Source organism: Scomber scombrus, chromosome 20 (genome assembly GCF_963691925.1).
Source record: "Scomber scombrus chromosome 20, fScoSco1.1, whole genome shotgun sequence".
NCBI lineage: Eukaryota > Metazoa > Chordata > Actinopteri > Scombriformes > Scombridae > Scomber > Scomber scombrus.
The window spans coordinates 9,624,734-9,643,957 of NC_084989.1; the positions used below are offsets into that span (position 1 = coordinate 9,624,734).

The window sequence follows — 19,224 nt, forward strand, 5'->3', positions numbered from 1 at the left end:
ATCAATAGCAGCAGCACCTTCACAGGGCGTCAGGGAACAGCCGGGACTGCAACTCAATACAATCCGTACCTATAACTGACGGAAACGACTCATCTCACGGAACCCTGCGACCGCTCAGAGGTAAAAAGCAGCACTATGAATAATTGTGAAAACCATTTAATTGTGTCCCTTTGTGTGCAGCCTGCCTGGATTCTGTGTTCGTTTTGTATTCACTCTCCCTCAAGATAGTCCCTGTGTCGTCATTTGTTGGCAGGATACGCTGGTAATCATTTGAATTCCCCCAGTATGTTCAGAAGATGTCAGGGAGTAGTCTCTGATCTTGTTTAATATGTGACCAGCAGCTATAAATTACCAACTCCCAGAAATGAGGAAACATGGGTACTTTTAAATCTCCAGGGAGAGCTCTCTTTCTGTCTCGATCCCTCTCTCTCTCTCTCTCTTTCTCTCTCGCTCTCACACACACACACACACACACACACACACATAAGACTCCTTCTCTCTGTCTCTCTCGCTCCCCCCCTAGTGTAGTGCGTGGTTATCCCCTCCCCTTAATTTAGTTGACGCTCAAATAAAAACAAATACCTGTGACTTTTTTGTTGAAATAAGCAATTTTGCTTTTAGCCTATTTTGATGCTCCATGGGCATACAGTTATGCACCTTGTTGCTTTTCAACACATGGCCAAGGTGTTTGAAATTCTATGCTTTCTGCTTTGTTTATATTTCATACATCCACTTTTCTCATTAAAATCAAATGCTGTAAGCAATGGTGAAGAAGAAAACAAAACAAATCTCCTGTGTGTCATTTTGTTGTAAAGTGGAAACCACGTGGCGGCATACTGTAATGCATATAGGCTGAACAATGTTTGGATTGGCATCATATGCAATATTGCTGCAAAAGAAATTAGTATTTTTTCTTGTATTAAAATTGTAAAACCAAAGTGAATTTTAAATTTATAATCTATATTTTTTGCATGATCTTCAAGATTGCAATCCATATTAATTCAAATACAATAAAGTTGAGATTTGTTCCAGGAACAAAGGGAGAAACTGGCTGTTTTTTAAAGCATGAAATATAAAATCTAAGTCTTTATATAATTCCCCTGCTTTCTTACAAAGTTCTTGCCAAATGTCACTTTATTTTTGTTTAGGACAGATTAGGCCATGAGGCTCAGGAAATTACTTTGGTTCTAGTTTATGTTGACAAATGAAAACTAAACTATATACACGATTAAAAATAAGCAGCGAGAAGCTCACAAACATTTTAGTTTGGATTTTCCTTGAAAGACTGCGGTATCCATATCTGTAAAAGAGGTGCTGTAGGCACATTTTGTTGTCGGTGTCTGTCTGGTTGATGCACACATGCACATTACTGTCTGTGAGGCACAAAAACCAGTTGTCACCCACGTTTAATTTATTTATTTATTTTTTTCATTCCACGTTTGAATTTTGCCAGGCTGAGGCAGGATAATGAGTGGTGAGACTTACTGTAGGGAGAATGTATACTCCTCCATCTCCTCCGTGGAGAGGTTCTCCATTGAAGGCTGCATCTTCTGTTTGCCTGCCTGCCGAGGCGGTGCGCTGTTGCCGCTCATGCTGGGGCCGCAGCTATTTGTCTTCTTGATTGGCTTCTTCTGTGAGGAGCAGAAATCGGGGGGAACACATGCGGATGTCATTTGTAATCAAAGCAGGAAACAGGCCTCTGAATTTATCTTGGGGGATGCACACGGTGACAGTGACAGTGTGCATGGCACCTTGGAGCCTCTACTATATCTCAACCGCGCCTCAATTGACATGAGACAAGAATGACGGCGAAATCGCATACGGCACGCCATCATTCAAGTTGAGTTCATTTGGGAAACATGCGTACAGTGACGGTGGTGTTAAATATGTGATATTTGAGCAGCTGGCACTGTTTTTTTCCACACAAGTCGTTTACTGTCATCATCATAAACACAGTCAAATGGAGTTAGGAAGTCGGGTTTTAAATATTTCACCAAGGTACTTGGGAGCAGATATTATTTGTTAAGCCGCCAACATGTTAACGGCTCTCTTTCCCTGGCCCTGTCAGCCCTGCCTGTGTTGCCCTTGGGTGGGCTTAGTGCCTTTCAGCTTGAAGTTGTGAAATACTCACTGATGTATGTTAATGAGATCCACAATTGGAATAAGCAACCTCTCTCTTTCTTCCTCCACTGTCTCACTCTACCTCTCTGCATTTTTTCCCCCCAACCTATTCCTGTCCTCCATCTCTCTCTCTCACTCTCTCTCTCCATCTCTCCCTCTGAGATAAACTAGGCCCAGGAAGTAGTAAATGGGCAGGGCCCAATAAAAACTCCATTCGTTTTCATAGGGCAATCTTTGCCAAAGCAAGCTTGGATTCCAGAGTGATGATCACAATAAAAAGGTGGAAAGGAGCAGGAAAAAAGCGGCGAGAAAAAATGCACGAGATATATAAACCGCAATGTTCTCCGGTGTCTCCCCACAATAAATTTAATGCAATACCTTAAGAGCGGATTCCGTCTATAGCTGGATTCCTGCCCTATGGGCAAAGTGGTCGCCTGGAGAAAATTCATTTTAATTAGGCCTGCACTGCAGGTTGAAGGGTTGAAATCTGATCCCTAGCACTCCCAGGCTGGGGCAGGTTGGAGATCACTTCACTTAATCATTAGACAACTGGGTTCCTAACCACGACATTTGACAGAGTTAGCAAGCTTTTAAAGATGGGGCCAGGAGGAGAAGGAAAAATACATGGTCTACAGAGGCTGCAGAGAAATAAAAGCTCATATCAACAAACTCATTTATTTAACAGGTTATCAGTGATTAATGATGGTCTGAGGAGCCTCTTGTACATCAGTAGAAGGGGGTTACTAAGAATAAAGACTTGGAGGGACGGCAGAAAAATTCAGGAGGGGAGGATGTGTCTATGTGTGTGTGAGAGACAGAGGCTTGATGTTGTTCATAGGCTTCTAACTACCTCAACAATAACATCACAACAACAAAAGGCCGCAACGGAGGCACAATGGCAGGGGCGGACCAGGAGGCAGCAATGCCAGATCAGCACACAGAGTAATTTTGCAATTACCACTTCAAAGTATGGCAGGTAACATGCAGGCTTTGATTAATTTAGCTTAAGTCCTCTGTAGCACAGGAAGAGGCGTATTCAGAGCGGCTTGGAGAAAAAAAAGGGAGGCCTGGCTGGCATTGCTGATTTCACAGAATTTGAGCTGCTTTGGCTTGTCAAGCAGATCAAAACTGGCTTTGAAGGCTGAAAAATACCTGTTAGTGTGAAATGTATTTTGACAAATCTCAGATAATAAGCCGGGGAGGTGTGTGTAGGGGTGAAGGGAGGGGCGGGAAGGGGAAAGTAGAGAGGGTGCTTATTTCAAGGGTAGGAACACTTCCCCTTAAATCACTGTTGTTACCTTGTAGTGAATCCCACCCTCTGCTTTCTCTCTGCATGGATCACTCTTCTCTCCCATGTTTCCAGAAATGGCTCCTGAGGAGGAGTTCTTCCCTGGATCCCAAAAAGAGAAATAATGTGCAATCAGTGTGAAAGAAACAAAGAAACGTCCGTATTTGTTTTCATTTGCAAATCACATCTGGCAAACATAGAGAGGATCAGGGGTGGTAAAGTAATATTTATATTACACAGTTCAAATGATTACTAGTATACAGTTGTTGAAGGTACTCATTCAAATGCAATAAAGAAAATTAAAGATAAAAAAAAGATTGTACATTCTGAACTATGACAATAATCATATGACCACCATATGGCACTACAATAACAATTCAAACCATGAATCTATGAATAATACATTTAAAATTGTGATGGTCTTTGAAAAAAAAATCCAGGTTTTTAAATTAATTTCTAAAATTAACAGAGATCACAATTCAAACAGATAACTGTATTTTTTTTTTTTTAAGTATTGTTTGCAGTGTAGCAATACATCAAATGAAATACTCTTTGCATTTCTGAGCACACTGCAAGTGCTGCTTTTGTCTTGTTTTTCTACTCTGAGGCAGGTACTGTAGTGAAGATGTTTTGGTGTACTATCTGGAGACTTGAAAAGGCAACAAAGGCTGATACACAGAGATAAAGTAGGAGTGTTAACTTCTGGAGCTCCCACTGCACAGTCATCTCTGTCTCCCACAATCTCAGAGCTGAACCGTGCCAGCCTCAACACTCTAATGTATGCAATTAGAAATGATGAAAAATCGGAAAAGAAATTAAATTTGGTTGTAATACATTTTGCCATTCTTCTCTTCTTTGGAAAATTACTTTTGAAGTGTTTTTCATCCTCACCCTCTTTTTTCTTTTCTCTCGCTATCTGTCTCACTCTTTTTTTTTTTTCTTTTTTTTTTTGCTGTAATTTAAATTGTAAGCCGCCAGATGTGTGTCTCATGCTTGAAGAGTCGGAGATCTGCATTATTTAGCATATTAACATTCACAGAATTTAAAAAAGGGTTCCTGCGTTGCCTGGAGGTTGTAATTAAGTAAACCTTAGCTTGATACATGTAAAAATCTCACTATGTGAAACTTTTCTCCCCCCCGTGGAACCCGTCACATCTATATAATACATATGGAAACCTTTGCAATGATATCATTTTTCTCTTGCTGCCGGATTAAATATATCAGTAATAATAACTTAAATATAGGCGACACATCAGAAATACTTGACAGCAATAAACTATTAATCATTAAAAAAAAGAAATACTTGACAGCTAATGTGTTCATAAATGGCAAGAAGTCTCTGCTCACTGCTATTTTTAAGGCAGTCTGAAATCAGATTTCATCCCAACACAGATGTAGTTTTTAATTACCACCGCACTGCTGGTAAACATTTGGAGTGCCTACAGTTACGAGGTAATAAGGTTATACTTGTTCTCTTCAGAATGAAATATCTTATTTCTACACTTTCCTGTCATTACATAACAGTAAAGGCAATTTTGTGTCAGCAATAAGATTCAAATATCCGTCAAGTATCTTGTAAACACTGAGGTAAAAATATCTGAATACCTGGACGAAGTGACAAGATATTTTTTGTCATTATTTTTTTAGATAGTTATGCTAAAAATAAAAAAAAAGAAAGAAAGAAAAAATAAAAATGACACGTGAAACACTGCCATAAAGGAATTCTCTTATTAGGACAAAGATGTAAAAGCAGTAGGAAAGTGACAGGGAGATCGACCAAGAGGCAACAAGTCAGACCTTTTTGTGTCAAATATACAAAATCCGAACTTGGTTTATTTTACATTTCATTGTATTAATCCAAAAAAGAGGATACAGACCAAACTGTACTTCTAACTTTAAAAAAATCCAAAATCAAGCATTTTCTAATTCTAGTTCTACTGAATTGTTTCAATAGTTTATTACTAAAACTGCATTTGTGCAGCAAAGTATTTGTAAGTGTGTGTTGCTGTACAGACAGTCTGAGACAGAGCAAAGCAGGCCATGGCCAGCTGCTTTTAATGTACACACACACACACACACACACACACACACACACACACGCACACACACGCACACACACACACACACACACACACACACACACACACACACACACACACACACACACACACACACACCTCAAACTTCTATTAGAAACAACAACAGCAACTGTGGACTCAGAGGCTTGGACCACCACAGATTAGGACGCTTTTTGAGACTGCACACACACACACTGATTACACAAGGCCCCACTTGCTAATGCGCAGACGCTGTGGAACCAGAATGAGCGCGGAGGCAGCATCGACAGCTTCGACAGCTAAGGGCTACGTCCGTGAACTCGGAGCGCTGGAGCTGCCACAACTCCAGCCTCTCCGGGCACTCAAGGCCAACAACAAACTCCTTGTTATCCCTTGCGCTCTGAGCTGTGTTAAGACCAGCACACACACACACACACACACACACACACACACACACACACACACACACACACACACACACACACACACACACACACACACACACACACACACACACACACACACACACACACACACACACACAGACACACACATAAGCATGCTCATCATGTGCATACACTGCATTGACGCACCCACACACACGGAAAGGCATACAAACAAAAACATTAATATGCAGACACTTGCATACATGCACAAACATTTCCAGGGTAGAAATACAAATGAGTATACCTCACAACCGCATAACTCAACACACCTCTTTTCTTGCTTACACACAAAAACAGACCAAGGAAAGAGAAAAGCCTGAGGGCCTTAACACTGTCGAGACCCCATCAGTGTGTTACCGGTGAGATGCAACCAGGCTGAGATGGCGGTTCTTGCTCACCTAGGCCCCTAATTGCCTGATGACTGGTCCAAAGTTACAGAGGGATCGAAGGTCAGTGACTCACGGATTACCCCTGAGTCCATGTCAAGATCTTGTGTTAAGGTTGCTATGATACTATAAGGATTTTGTTTTTTCTTCACACATAAAAGTGTATGTTCTTTCTTTGTCTAATTTATTGGCTTTTAATGACAAAAACAGATTCATATTAAAATGTACGTATTTGTATACCAATTTAAGACTTTTTAACTCCCAACGGTAAACTCTGTTGCTCTTGAAAGTCAAATTAGTCTTTATCCTGTTCACCAATTCACACATATGGTGCACCTTACTTATCACACAGAAATTGGGAATTTTCTGTGCATTTCAGAAGCAAGAAAATGTTTGCTTTGGGTGTATTTGTCCCATACGCTCTTTGTTTGTCCTCCATGTGCAGACCGTTAAGCTTCTTAATTACCACACCCTATAAATGCGTTTACATATGTATCCCTGCAACAGACATTAAAAAGATTGAATCAATCTATTTGGAAATCTGGACATTGTTGAATTTATCGGGGGTAGAGATGTGGAGTGGGACTGATTGAGAGGGTATGTTACATTGCGGTTTGAAACTCTGATGACTGGAACCGGCCTGGAGGGTAGCACATCCTGAAAGTGCAGGGCAGTGCTCCAAAGAAGACATTAGATGAGGAATCCTCGAAATCACCATCCATGCTCAAGGGGATGGATGTTACGATGCATTTGTAAGAAAAATAAATAAAAATATAAAAAAAGGCAGAGAAATGAAGCAGTGGTACAGTTATGGCAGAATCATCTGTGTGCTCATAGTGATCCACTAAAGGCGATCATGAAACAAGATGTTAATCTAATTAGTCATTTGGGTTCAAACAAACCCAATGTAACTAGATCATTCAGTTAATGTGAAAGGTCACTTAACCCAGTGTGCCTCTAGCTAATCTCCATGTTAAAAAGCCAAATACAGTTCATTATGCTTGGACAAGTCAACTGAGGTAATATAGAGTTATTATCATCCAATAGCAAATGAATCTGAAACGCAAAAACATCAATGCAAACACAACTGCATTTACAGTAATCTTCAGAGTTCTTGATCAAAACTTGTCAGAGTTTGTCAGAGAGAATGTCAGGTTTTTTTCTGTAATAGACACCTCACTGCGCACTGTGATTTTTCTACGGGGATTAATTAACTTAAGGCCTCAGGAATACAAACTTCCAGTCTCACTGTCAAGCTCTGCTGTGTGTACGTTATCGCAATGACAAGAGGTCTCCATATACTTGTCCTGATTCTGAGACAAATGGGTAATGAGGAAAATGCTGGCGTCACACGCACAAAGAAAGCGATCTCCACACAACCACACATCAGAAACAGGGAGGCATGAAATGGGAAGGAAATGTCTGAAACCCCCAGACTTGACAGAGGACTGCAGAACGGGGGATAATTTGTTCCTCTTTTCCTCGCTGAATTGGATTTCCATTTTTGGCTAGGTTAAAGTTGTCCATCCAATCACTCCCTTCAACCTTGACGTAATCTCCCCATCTGAATGCCATAATTCGCTCCAGAGGTAATGCAACATGAACAGATCTGTATGCAAATGAGGCGCAAACGTCAGGTCGGCTTAGGGAGCGGCGTGGATGAGGTGTTGTGCAGGACACCTTTTGATCCGTTGTTTCACTTACGGATCGGGTTCACTTCCCAAGCAACCTCCTCACCTGGCTGCAAGTATGTGTGTGCACTATTTCTGTGTGTGAGCCTGAGTATGCAGCCATGTGTGTTGAAGAGACCTGGTACCTCTTGCCTTGTGTGGTAGAACATAAATCTCCCATAGTGAGTGCCTCGCTCTCTCTCCCTCTCCCTCTCTCTCTCTCTCTTTCTCTCTCTCTCTCTCTCTCGCTCTCACTCTCTCTCTCTCTCCCTCTCTCTGGAAAGGCAGTCAGTTCGTTGGGGACACTTCCCTTGTGGGCGTTAGGATCTCTGTGGGGGGTCACAGGTCAGCCAGCGGAGGAAGCGACAAGCTGTGAAATGTAAAAGACCAATTTCTTCCACATGTTTCAGTGCTGGGAGAACACTGCCAAGCTGTCAGCCGGCATCACGTTTAAAATGGGCCAGGGTGCTACCCAGCAGACCTGTCACAACTCATTTGTAATTAAAAAGCCTGTGTGATGTTTAAAGCAGAGCACCCCAGAAACTTTTGAGGACTGTTAAATAAAGATGAGCTGTGCGTGCAAAAAAAAAAGGAAAGGAAAAAAAAGAGGGGATGTATTAATAACAAAGAAGCTAGCCAGTCGCCTTTGTAGTAGATCAATACCAAATGAGCCTGTATTTGATTCCTGGCAATGACCAGGATGTTGAATGACTTGAAACAAGGAGGGTAACAAGAATAGTATGTTTTTAAAACAAGGAAGTGGATTCTTATTGCTATTAACAGAATTCATTAGCCACCTCTAGATGTGGTTGCATTTGTGATATGACATTAGTCAGCACAGACCACCAGATAAGCATGGCACCTAATCCAGATAATCAGGAAAGTTCATTTACTGTATCAGATATACTCCTCACACCTATTTGAGATCATATTAGGGATATAACCTATCCCAGCATGCATTGAAAAAAAAAAAAAAAAAAGCAAAGGAGCACCAGTCCGCACACAGAAACATAATCATATCCACACCTGGAAATGTAAGTCTCAAATTAATCTGACCTGTATGTCTTCAAACTGTGAGAGGAAACCGGAGCACCCGAAGGAAAACCGCATAAACATGAGGGGAACATGCACACTCCACACAGAAAGGCTCTTCTTACTGTGAAGCAACAACACTAACCACAGAGCCACTGTTCTATGTCCTGTTGCCTCTGCAAAAAAGGTGATGTGAAATGAAGATTACATTTGAAGCTTCAGTATTAATCACGAGGCAATCGGGACAGTTATTAGAAATGTATGACGGCTTACAGGTCGACAGCAGCCGACACCTCGCTGGACTGCAGAGAAGCCGTCTCAGACCAAAACTGCAGTATTTAACGTTACAACTCAGTAATTAGAGGGTAGACATCTCTAATTCTCCATGTGCTGTCTAGCAATGAAGTGTTTATCAAGGTAGAACACACAAAAAAAAGATTTTACTTTATTGCAGTATCACAGTAAATGACAAAATCATGGAAAACATTTGTGTCTGCCAAGTCAAACGGCTTTTTTTTTTGTTAAGACTAGTTAGGCACTAAATACATGAAATAGCACTGCAATGTGTGGATGTATAGGGACAGTGAGGCTCCCAATACTTCACAAAGATACAGTTTGAACATCTGACAGGCAAAAAAAGAAAGTCTATTCAACACTGTTCTTCTGCACAAACATTTTTCTCATAAAATCCAATTACTGTACATGTTTGTTGAATTGAAAACCGGTGAGTTTAAACATGGCTGCCAGACATACCACTGACTATTTACAGAAATTTCCTTAAATAGCTTGATCGCATAAACAGTTTTATGTGTGGCTGCTAATCTATTTCAGCTCCATCATAAAAAGAAAATGGGAAACAATAAAATATAAACGTTATCATTCAATTTAAAAAGGTGTCATTTTATCCGTTTAGATGATTGTAACATTTACCCAGCGCTATGTCATCACACTTATGAGACTTTGTTTACTTATTTAAGTAGTGGTTATTTTATCAAAAAGCTTTATCTGAATGAGTTACAAGCCTTTTAGTTGGGTTTATCAGTGCTGTGGTTGTTGCTCCAATATTTACCTGAACCAACATTAATACTACAGTATCTGTTGCTTTTTTGCATATAATCTAAACCAGTTTGTTTGATTTAACTTCTGTCTGTCAAGCTTTTCCCACTGTCTACCCAACCCTGCCCTCAAGCACATTCAGCTCAGCGGAAAAGTGCTGTAAGTGAGGCCTGCCATTCTTCCCATCCCAATGCTGGCTGACATTAGGGTGACATTTTCTCCCCACTGTGGCATAGTCGGGGGTTTTAACATTGGACCCCTACCTGGCAAAGATGAGGAAGAGCAAGCAGAATCAGCCAACAGGTGGAGAGGAGACCCCTGGTGAGAATGTACCACAGCTGGCTCTCCTGCTCTACTGCTGGGGCCCACATGAGGTTCGTGTTGGGGGTACAGCTGGGACTGGGGATGCATGGCCTGTGGACGGAGCTGGGACCGTGATGGGGACTGGGGCTGGTGTGGCAGTTGCTCGTGATGGACCTCAGGTTGGGGCATGACTGGGGGGTTTGAAAGGGGTATCGATAGGGTGACGGAGCGCTCCGGCACCCCAGATGTTCCATGCGGGAGTTTCTTTACCTAAGACACAACAAACAAGAAGGAAGCAGTCTGTTTCTGCGCAATCCAATCGCTAGAATAAAATGTTGGCATTGTACATTTCTGAAAACCATGGATGTGTTTTGATTACATTTTAAGCTTTTTGTGTGTCATTAAATGCAGCATTAAATGGCTGCTACTAGTTGAAAAATATGTTTTATGGTGTGACAGTGTTGTGGTTATGGTCTGCTTAGGGCTAGGCACAAAAAACACTTGGTTAAGGTTAGGAAAAGATCATAGTTTGGGTTATTTAAACCAAAAAACGGTTTTGTCACCAGAAAAACAGCTGCAAAAGTCCCAACATCTCACCAAAACTATGTGGTTTTATTGCCAGAAAAAGGGCTGCAAAAGTCCTGACACCTTTGAAACAGGAAGTGAGCAGTGCTTTTGAACAGTGGTCTCTGCTGTTTTGATGATTTTGATAGTTTCTGCCAAGCAGCCTTTAGCCAACCACCCAATACATCTTTTCCTAACATGGAAGTCAGCTCATATAGATGTCATCTTAACTACATCACTGTCCCTATGATATGTATTGTAGAAATGTTGATATGCTACATAATTAATATATTGAAACATAGAGTTTCAAACTATCTGTGGTTTGCAGAAACGTACAATGCCAACATTTTATTCTGGTGACTGGGTTGCTCTGTGTGTTCGAGGTCTACACATGGGTTCAGTGAACATTAATATAACCTCTTCATGTTAATGCCATCAGCAGTTATGCTCATATTATTCCATTGCATCACCATTCAGCCATTGTTTGTGGGAAAACAGCATGTGTGTGCAATTACATTACAGGTGTTTGTGATCAAACTACAGAAATGGCCAACTATTAGTATTTGTCACAGTGTGCCATGCTGACATAAAATAATTCAATAAAGGCCATAATTGTAATTAGTATGAATATTGTACATCCTATTGTGCTATTCATCTGCAAAGATTTGCACAAATATGGCAATTTACATCCCTTCAGGAATCAAAGCAACCGTAGACAACGGTAATGATAATGTACTAATACAAACAACATGTCATAGTCAAAGGGACAAATAAAGAGACAAACCCAAGACAGAAGGCTTTGTTCTGCCTTTTAATTCAATTAAGATGTTTACTAATCTAATCAATGCATCAGCTCCAATGCATCAAGAATTGTTGGGTAAAGATGTGGTTCTTGTTTGCTCTCTGGGGCCAATTTCCAATTTCTCTGTAAAAGCTTTTTATCATGAAAAATCCAAACCCCTATCTACCCAGAGCCACAATCCTGCCTCCCACATGATAGGTGAGGTTCAGAGTGAATAAAGGATGCACACAAACAAGCACATGCACACACATGCACACAGTTTAATATTCAGACTTAGTCAAAAGCAACAACTTACACTGCATGCAATTACAAGTATAGAATGCAAAAAACAACAGATAGGAATCTTCAAAAGAAACGTGCATGCACATGTTTCCTAATCAGACACACAAATACACACCTGGAAGTACAAGTTGCACAGCCAGTGGTCTAGATCAGAGGAGATGAGGGCTTCAATTTTTTTAAACTGGTCCAGTTGTGAGTTGGGTTCTCCCCTGGTCATCGGGGTTTTGTACCTGAGTCAGTGACAGATAACCAGTAAAAGTAACCATACAACCAGATACATGATAGTGAGAGTGTTCATGAACAGTCAGTTTAACACGTTAAGATACATTTCTCCAAACTTAAAGTATGTGATGTGATGATTTTGCTGGGAATGATTGTGGATAAGGGACCTGAAATACTTGTGTGTACTACTCAAAGTACAAACTCCTTCAGGTGCAACTCTGATCTACCATTGACCTACCTGCCCTGGACAAGACCCAGGCTTGGGCCACAAACAGGAAATGCCCCCCAAGCCAGCACGGTGCTAATGTGGCTACTCTCTCCTGGTAGCGCAATCAGTTGGAATACCAGGACCATGGAGGGGACAACCTCACAGGCTGCAGGCAAGATCTGCAGACACAAAGCAAGGCACAAAGCAAGGCACAAAGTCTTGCGAAATTCAACTCAGGTGAACATGCGTGCCTGGAGGCACACACACTTACATATGCAGACAAATAAGCACCAAATATACAGAACTACTTGAGTAACCAAGAACAGACGCACCGAAGGTAAAAAAACAGGAAGGGGGCCCTCAGGGAGCCACTTTATCTACATCCTTGACTTGAATCCTCCTTAAAATTGTGTTCCTTCTTAACTGCCATTCTTACCTGTCCAAATTAGCAAACTGCCTAAAAGTTGATGTTGGAATGATAAAGACTGTCAGCATTAAATACAGGGTGGAGGAGTTAATGTTGCCGTTGTAAGTGTATGAGATGACGGTTACCTAATATGCTACACAGTGAGGACAACCATCAATCAAACTGATGAACTTGCACGAGGCAAAAAGTGTTAGTGGTTTGCAGTCGATGGCAAACATACATTCTTATTTACTCAGAGAACGGTGGGTTTGCTTTAAAAAAAAATGAACTGACAGTGAGGTGCGTGCCACTTCATCAGTCACTGGGTGGAAATATTTTATCCCTTTATTAGTTGTAATGGAAAACGCAGAGGACTTGTTTTAAGACATAAATCATGTGTATCCCTCCCACCCCCCTGTTAATCTACTTTTGGTATGCACCTGTGAAATGATGGGTAGTAGTGTCTGACTCAGGACACAAATTTATGGCATAATATCACGGATTATGGATATTGAGGATATATCATATTATGCATTTACTGTAAGAAATATGACCTGCATAAATAGTAATTTGTGTGTGCATGTGAGAGTGCATGTGTGTAATGCCTGCATGTAGACATGTGTGCTTATTAGCATATATGTGTATGCAGGAAGTGCTGTGTTACTGTGTGGTTTCTGAGACTACATCATGTGCTTCAGTGTTTTCCTGCTTTCCATGGTTTCTTAAACCATTACAAATATCATGTTTCAGACAAAAAAGAGAAAAAAACATATTTCATTGGGCTCAATGCTTTTTCAATGACCAAAACATACTATATGAAAAAATATTAAAAAGGGGAAAAAAACAGATTAAAATCAAGAGATCCCACAATGTACTTTCTAGAACCTTTCATTATTTTGTCTCCTTCCTTCTTCTCTTTTTAATATTAAAATATACAATCTCATGCATCTTCCCGTTTGGTGAAAAACTGAACAAAGACCGTGGGTCTGACTCTTCTCAAGGGCTCCCACTTGCCAGCATATCCAAGACATCTCTGACTGAACTGCACTGTTTCAGTCTAAATCCCAACCCAGACACACAAAGCAAAGGGTGAATGAAAAAAGAAGGAAAAAATGAGGGAGAGAGAGGGAGGAAAGTAAAATAAGCTCCTGGCTTCCTCCTACCATCACTAATTCCTCATTTCCTCTTAGAAGGCACTGCAAGCACTCCTGAAATCGCACGCTATCGTGTGGGCAAGAGGAGAGAGAGAAAACATCCAAGCCAATCCTGATAGTCTCAGACAAATCTGATCAGCGGTTCCACCACTATCAATGAGGACAACAACAACAGGTCTGTCAATAAAGCACAGCCGAGGTTTTGGGGAGGAGAGGAGGGAGGAAGAGTGACATGAGGCATTTACCATGCCGTACTTAAACCTTTTTTTACCTCTGAATCAGATCCCAGGTCTGCATTCAATTTATGCCAGCTTTTACCCCGTCCTTTATGCTTGATGGGAGCCGGAGACAATATTATCAGGATGCTCGAGCTCAGTGAATACGCCCACCAGCACATTGACAGTGTCCACATGTGCGAAATGCTCCAGCTAAGGCCTTTAGAGTTGCCATCAGAACACTGAAGAAGCCCTTTCTGAGCCTGCACAAAACTCTATGGGATCAGGAGGGACACTGGATTTAGTGGCTTCTGTTTTAAGGTTTCTCTTGTGTTTTCTTTTTGTACTGTGCACACATCATCAATGAGTAAACATAAACAAAGATTTTTTTAATCCACTGGTCAATATCGACCATCCAAAATGAGCATGTGGGTTTTAAGATTAGTGCAGCTTCTATAGAGGATGTTTTCCTTCATATCAAGAGGTTTAGGAAAGTGGTTGTGAAATGCATGGATTTCATCTAATGTAATCTGCTGTGTTGTTTCACCAAAAAAAGGACCAAATTTGAAAACATGTTTAGTCTTTCATTCTGCATTGGAAATGGGGGTTGGGATTTTTCATACTCTTCCAAAAATATTACCCTTTAGTCAATTCTGCATAACTTTTCTCTGTCTTCTTTTTGCCCCCCGATCCAGCTCAACTATGTTACAGATGCTCACAGACACGTAGAAAAGACACTAAATTTTTCACTGCATTTGTACTTCATTTTCATTCCAATAAAACATTACTTCCTTATATAAATGAATAATTGATCTTGGGTTTGATTTACATGCATGGATTAAATGTCATGTTTGAAAAGTTGTTGTTTTATTCATATGGAGATCCCCAGAGAAAAACCTAGAGGCTGCGTGTGGCATATTTTCATATTCCGTCTTTTACAGTATTATAACTTCTCATAACCCTTTCAATCTAGAGACTGCTCTGTCTTCCCTGCAACTGAAGAAACCAAGAGAAACGGAAAAAGGATAAGGAATTAGGAAATACTGTGACAAAAAATTAAAACTAAACATGCAGTGGTAGGTTCTGTCATATTAGCACGGCATGTTTTATTGTCTGCTTTGATCTGAGAGGACTGTTTGTTTTTAGGATCACATCTTACTGAAATTTTCCATTGCATTTCACATCAAAGGCGTCAGTGAAAGTGAGTGTGTTTGAATTCAGAGTCTACCACTGTCAGAATTGCTCTCAGATGAGAGATATGTTTTATATTTATTCCACTTTTTGTCATCATACACATATTTGGAAGGAAAAAAAAAAGAAATATTCAAAGCAGCTTCCAAAAGCATAATTTAAATAAAAGGGTCTTAAAGGATGAACAAAGCCCAATCTGATTCTCTTCTTCCCATGTTGATTAAAAACACATCAGTGTCAATAAATGCAAATGTCACAAGTACCTTCAAATTCAGATCTCTCTGTTCCTGTTTCAATTCTGCTGCCTTAATTGTGAATGTCAATGCTGACTGCAAACCAAACATTTGGAATTCATGGACTCCAAATATTTGTTTGTCAGAATTACCTCATCTATGTTTCACCAAACTCCAATATTTAAACAAAACTAGAAACATACTGAAGTAATGACTCATTCATTTATATTTATCTTTCAAGTAAACCATCTGCATTTAACTAAAAAACAAGGCATTTCTGATGTCTTGTGGACTGTGTTTTTGAAAATGCTTTAAGATACTGAGGCATTCCTAACCAAAATTAGAAACAACTTCTATTTGTTGCTGAATACTTATCATCACCATTCATGATTTAGAATGTAAAATGATCCGCTTTCTGTTAACATCCTCACCATGAACAGGTGCTGGTTGATGTGTAGGTCGGTGTCGTAGAAGCGTCCCCGATGTTCGACCGGGTCAGTGGACACTGTCCGTTGTTGCTGCTCTTTCTTACTGCACCAGGCCAGGGCCGGACCCCCCAGGCTGCTGTGAAGGGCCACACTGACAGTGTAGAGGCCCCTGGGAAGCTTGTCTCTGGTGGCCCGTAGACAACATATACGCACCTCCACAGGCTGAGGAGTTGTGCTCTGGTTCATCTGCAAAACACACGGTGCAGAGTATTTAATGTGATAGCAGTATTTTATAGTAGCTCTAGTATTTCTATGATTATGGACAGTTAAACTAATGGGATGGCACACTTGTCATCTCACTACATGGAACTGATGAATGATATTAACACAATACTAATAATTCATTCATAATCCTACATCACATCCTTTGATGCATTCCTTATCTCCATGTTTACCATTAGTGAGAGCTAGAACTGCACACTATATATTCTCCACTTTTTTCTAAACCTACTGTATAGTGTTGCCATGTTTTTAAATACTGCTTATGTAATTCTTTTTATGTGCAAAGGTAAAACCCAGATTTTCTCACAGAAATACAGATGTTGTATTGTTAATTTAGTATTGAAGCAAATGATTTTGCTGTATGATGGATAAAAAAGTTGAATATACAATTCAAGTGTATCCCTGATGAGACAGTATGACACAGCTAGGTAGATACAAACTTTGACAACCTCTGAATAATCAAATTCTACACAGAAAATGTGTATCTGATTTGACAGTTCTCCACCTTTTGGGAAGTCGTCTTTACTATCTTCAGGTATCTCTGCTGAACAAGAGGGGTGTGTTTGCCCAGTGAAGCAATCATTTGCATAGGAGATGCCCAGTGCAGCTGCGGGCTTCCATCTACTGATCTCCATTCAACCATTTAGGGGTTAAGTGCCTTGCTCAAGGGCACATCAGCAGTTTGGTTATTGAGTGATATTTATTTCCCACTGGCCAGATTGACAATTCAGATGAAGGTTTCAAAACAACCCTCTGGTGTAACAAACTCATCCCACTAACCTTCAGGCTACATCATCCCACTTGTTGTTTATTTGTTTGTTTTTGGTGACATGTGCCTTTTTTTTAGGGCTTAAGATGAGTAATAGGGTAAGCTGGCTAGACAGTTTTGTTTTTTTATGAAACATAATAAGAGAACAATATAAATACATATTTAGTCTTTTGTCCCCCGTGGCATCTGTTGAACAGCTCTGAATGAAAAGTCAATTTGGCTTAAACAGAGACGCTTCGCCGTCACTATTCATGTGTATTTAAATAGCGATGCTGGTCGCCCTGTTGTTTGGCTAGTTCAACAATCTGTCTGTCCCATACTTTGACCAAAGTATTGCCATTAAATCTGACGTGTACAGTATTTATCATCCACAGGAGATGATTCCTAATATTTTTGGGAAGCCCTTCAATCCTACCCCATCCTTTTTCGATCCTGTGGACACTGTGTAAAATTGTAACCATTTATTTTTCTCTGATTATCTAAGTTGCATCTCTTAATGCCCATTTATTTTATGTTCTCATAGTTACACTGTGTTCACCCCCTAAGGCAAATTTTGAGTGTTTGGCAATTAAAGCCCTCAATTCCGATCGATGACACAGTAGCACTCAGGGGCTATATGTGCTCACACACACACGCTCATGCATTGTCTCCACTGTGTGTTTTACAGTGTACTGGAGCACAGTGTTGTCACAAAACAACCAGAGACTGTTCCTTCCCTTTTTCCAGGCACACACCACACACACATTCACCTAGCAGCAGCTGGCGGTGCCCATTGCTCTGCCAGTCTGTGAGGGGGGAAGGTGTGTGCTTAGCCCTGCAGTAATGCCCCTCAATCTCCTCACTGTGAGCATCTTTGCATACCAAAACAACAAAAACAATTTAGGCAGAAGTGAAATTAGTATAATTGGTGGCAAAGCGGTTTAGCCCACACATCTCACATTTGGGAGGAGGTGATGGAGGCCTCCAAACCCCCACACTGGAAAGAGATGCATGCATGAAGACTGGAAAGGAAGAGGAGGATGAGAAGAAAAAGCAAAGGAAAAAAAAGAATAAAAAAATAACATCACACCGGTGTCCAATTTGCACTACGTATGTGTTTAAGAGGTATTGTTATTATCTGGCCCACATGCTTGCACAGGCATCGTAAGAGCCAGTCAAGACAGCAAGGCGAAGGTAAAAGGTGAAGTGAGCCAATTTTCCATATCAGAGGTGGTTTGTTTGCCCCAAGCCTGAGTTGTGCCTAAAGTGCCATAACATTACAGCACTCCTACAGATGAGATCAAAGGCTCTAGCGAGGGATCCTCCGTGGTTTTGCTGGCAAGCGGCCGTCCTTTCGCTGAAATATCTTTTCAGGGCTTTCCACACATTGACTGATCACACAAAATGCACTCTTAATAGAGACAGGAAATGCCACATACAAAAACTTCCTTTCTTTCTAAGTATGGGCTAATATTCAGAGATTAAGCTTTCTCGTTAATTATTTTCATTTTAATTAGTAAATCTTAATTAACAATGAACATTTACCCTTAAAAATTTTTGGCTTCGGAATGAAGGAGGGGGGTGAAGAAAGGAGAGAATAAATATGACAATCTTTTTGGGACCTCCGGGCAGGATTACTGATGCAGGCTGCCTTAGTTATTAAACACATTCTAAATTAAATGCCTCCATGAATTTTGCACAGAAATATATTTTCATAGTTTTGCATGCCAAATGTGACATTTTATATTTCAGATTCATCTCGCTGCAGTAATTTTAGGGAAATGTCATATAAACAAAGATTTTGTCATTTACCAAAGGAAATTACTATGCGTGGCAGGTTTGGCCATTGCTTTCTCTCTCTCTCTCTGTTTCTCTCCTTCCCTCTCCCTCTTTTGCCCCCTATTCTGCCTGTGCCGGTTGTTTCAAGTCAGCAAGCCATAAAAAATCTTTATCTCAGTGAAACACAGCAATTTGGGAGATAATCGAATGGTGACTGGGGGGCACAAACGCCAGTCTGAGGAATTATACCACAATCTCCCCTGCATTTACAACCTTCCTCAAAGCCAGTTGTCACCCTGGAAGGAAAGCCCCCGACTGAAGATTCATTACATCTTTAAGCCAGCACGGTGG

The 19,224-nt window shown here is 40.6% G+C and overlaps 1 protein-coding gene across 1 annotated transcript in view; it reads right to left on the reverse strand.

The window, feature by feature from the left end:
* The window catches only part of ofcc1 (orofacial cleft 1 candidate 1), a gene marked incomplete at its 5' end in the record, with an annotated part of 74,942 nt that overhangs the window by 44,053 nt on the left and 11,665 nt on the right, over positions 1 to 19,224 (reverse strand). The window contains 7 exons of the mRNA XM_062441978.1: positions 1,486 to 1,631; positions 3,420 to 3,490; positions 6,565 to 6,570; positions 10,314 to 10,629; positions 12,123 to 12,237; positions 12,468 to 12,616; positions 16,068 to 16,310. Coding sequence (XP_062297962.1) covers positions 1,486 to 1,631; positions 3,420 to 3,490; positions 6,565 to 6,570; positions 10,314 to 10,629; positions 12,123 to 12,237; positions 12,468 to 12,616; positions 16,068 to 16,310 — 1,046 coding nt within the window. The remainder of the gene's footprint in view (positions 1 to 1,485; positions 1,632 to 3,419; positions 3,491 to 6,564; positions 6,571 to 10,313; positions 10,630 to 12,122; positions 12,238 to 12,467; positions 12,617 to 16,067; positions 16,311 to 19,224) is intronic.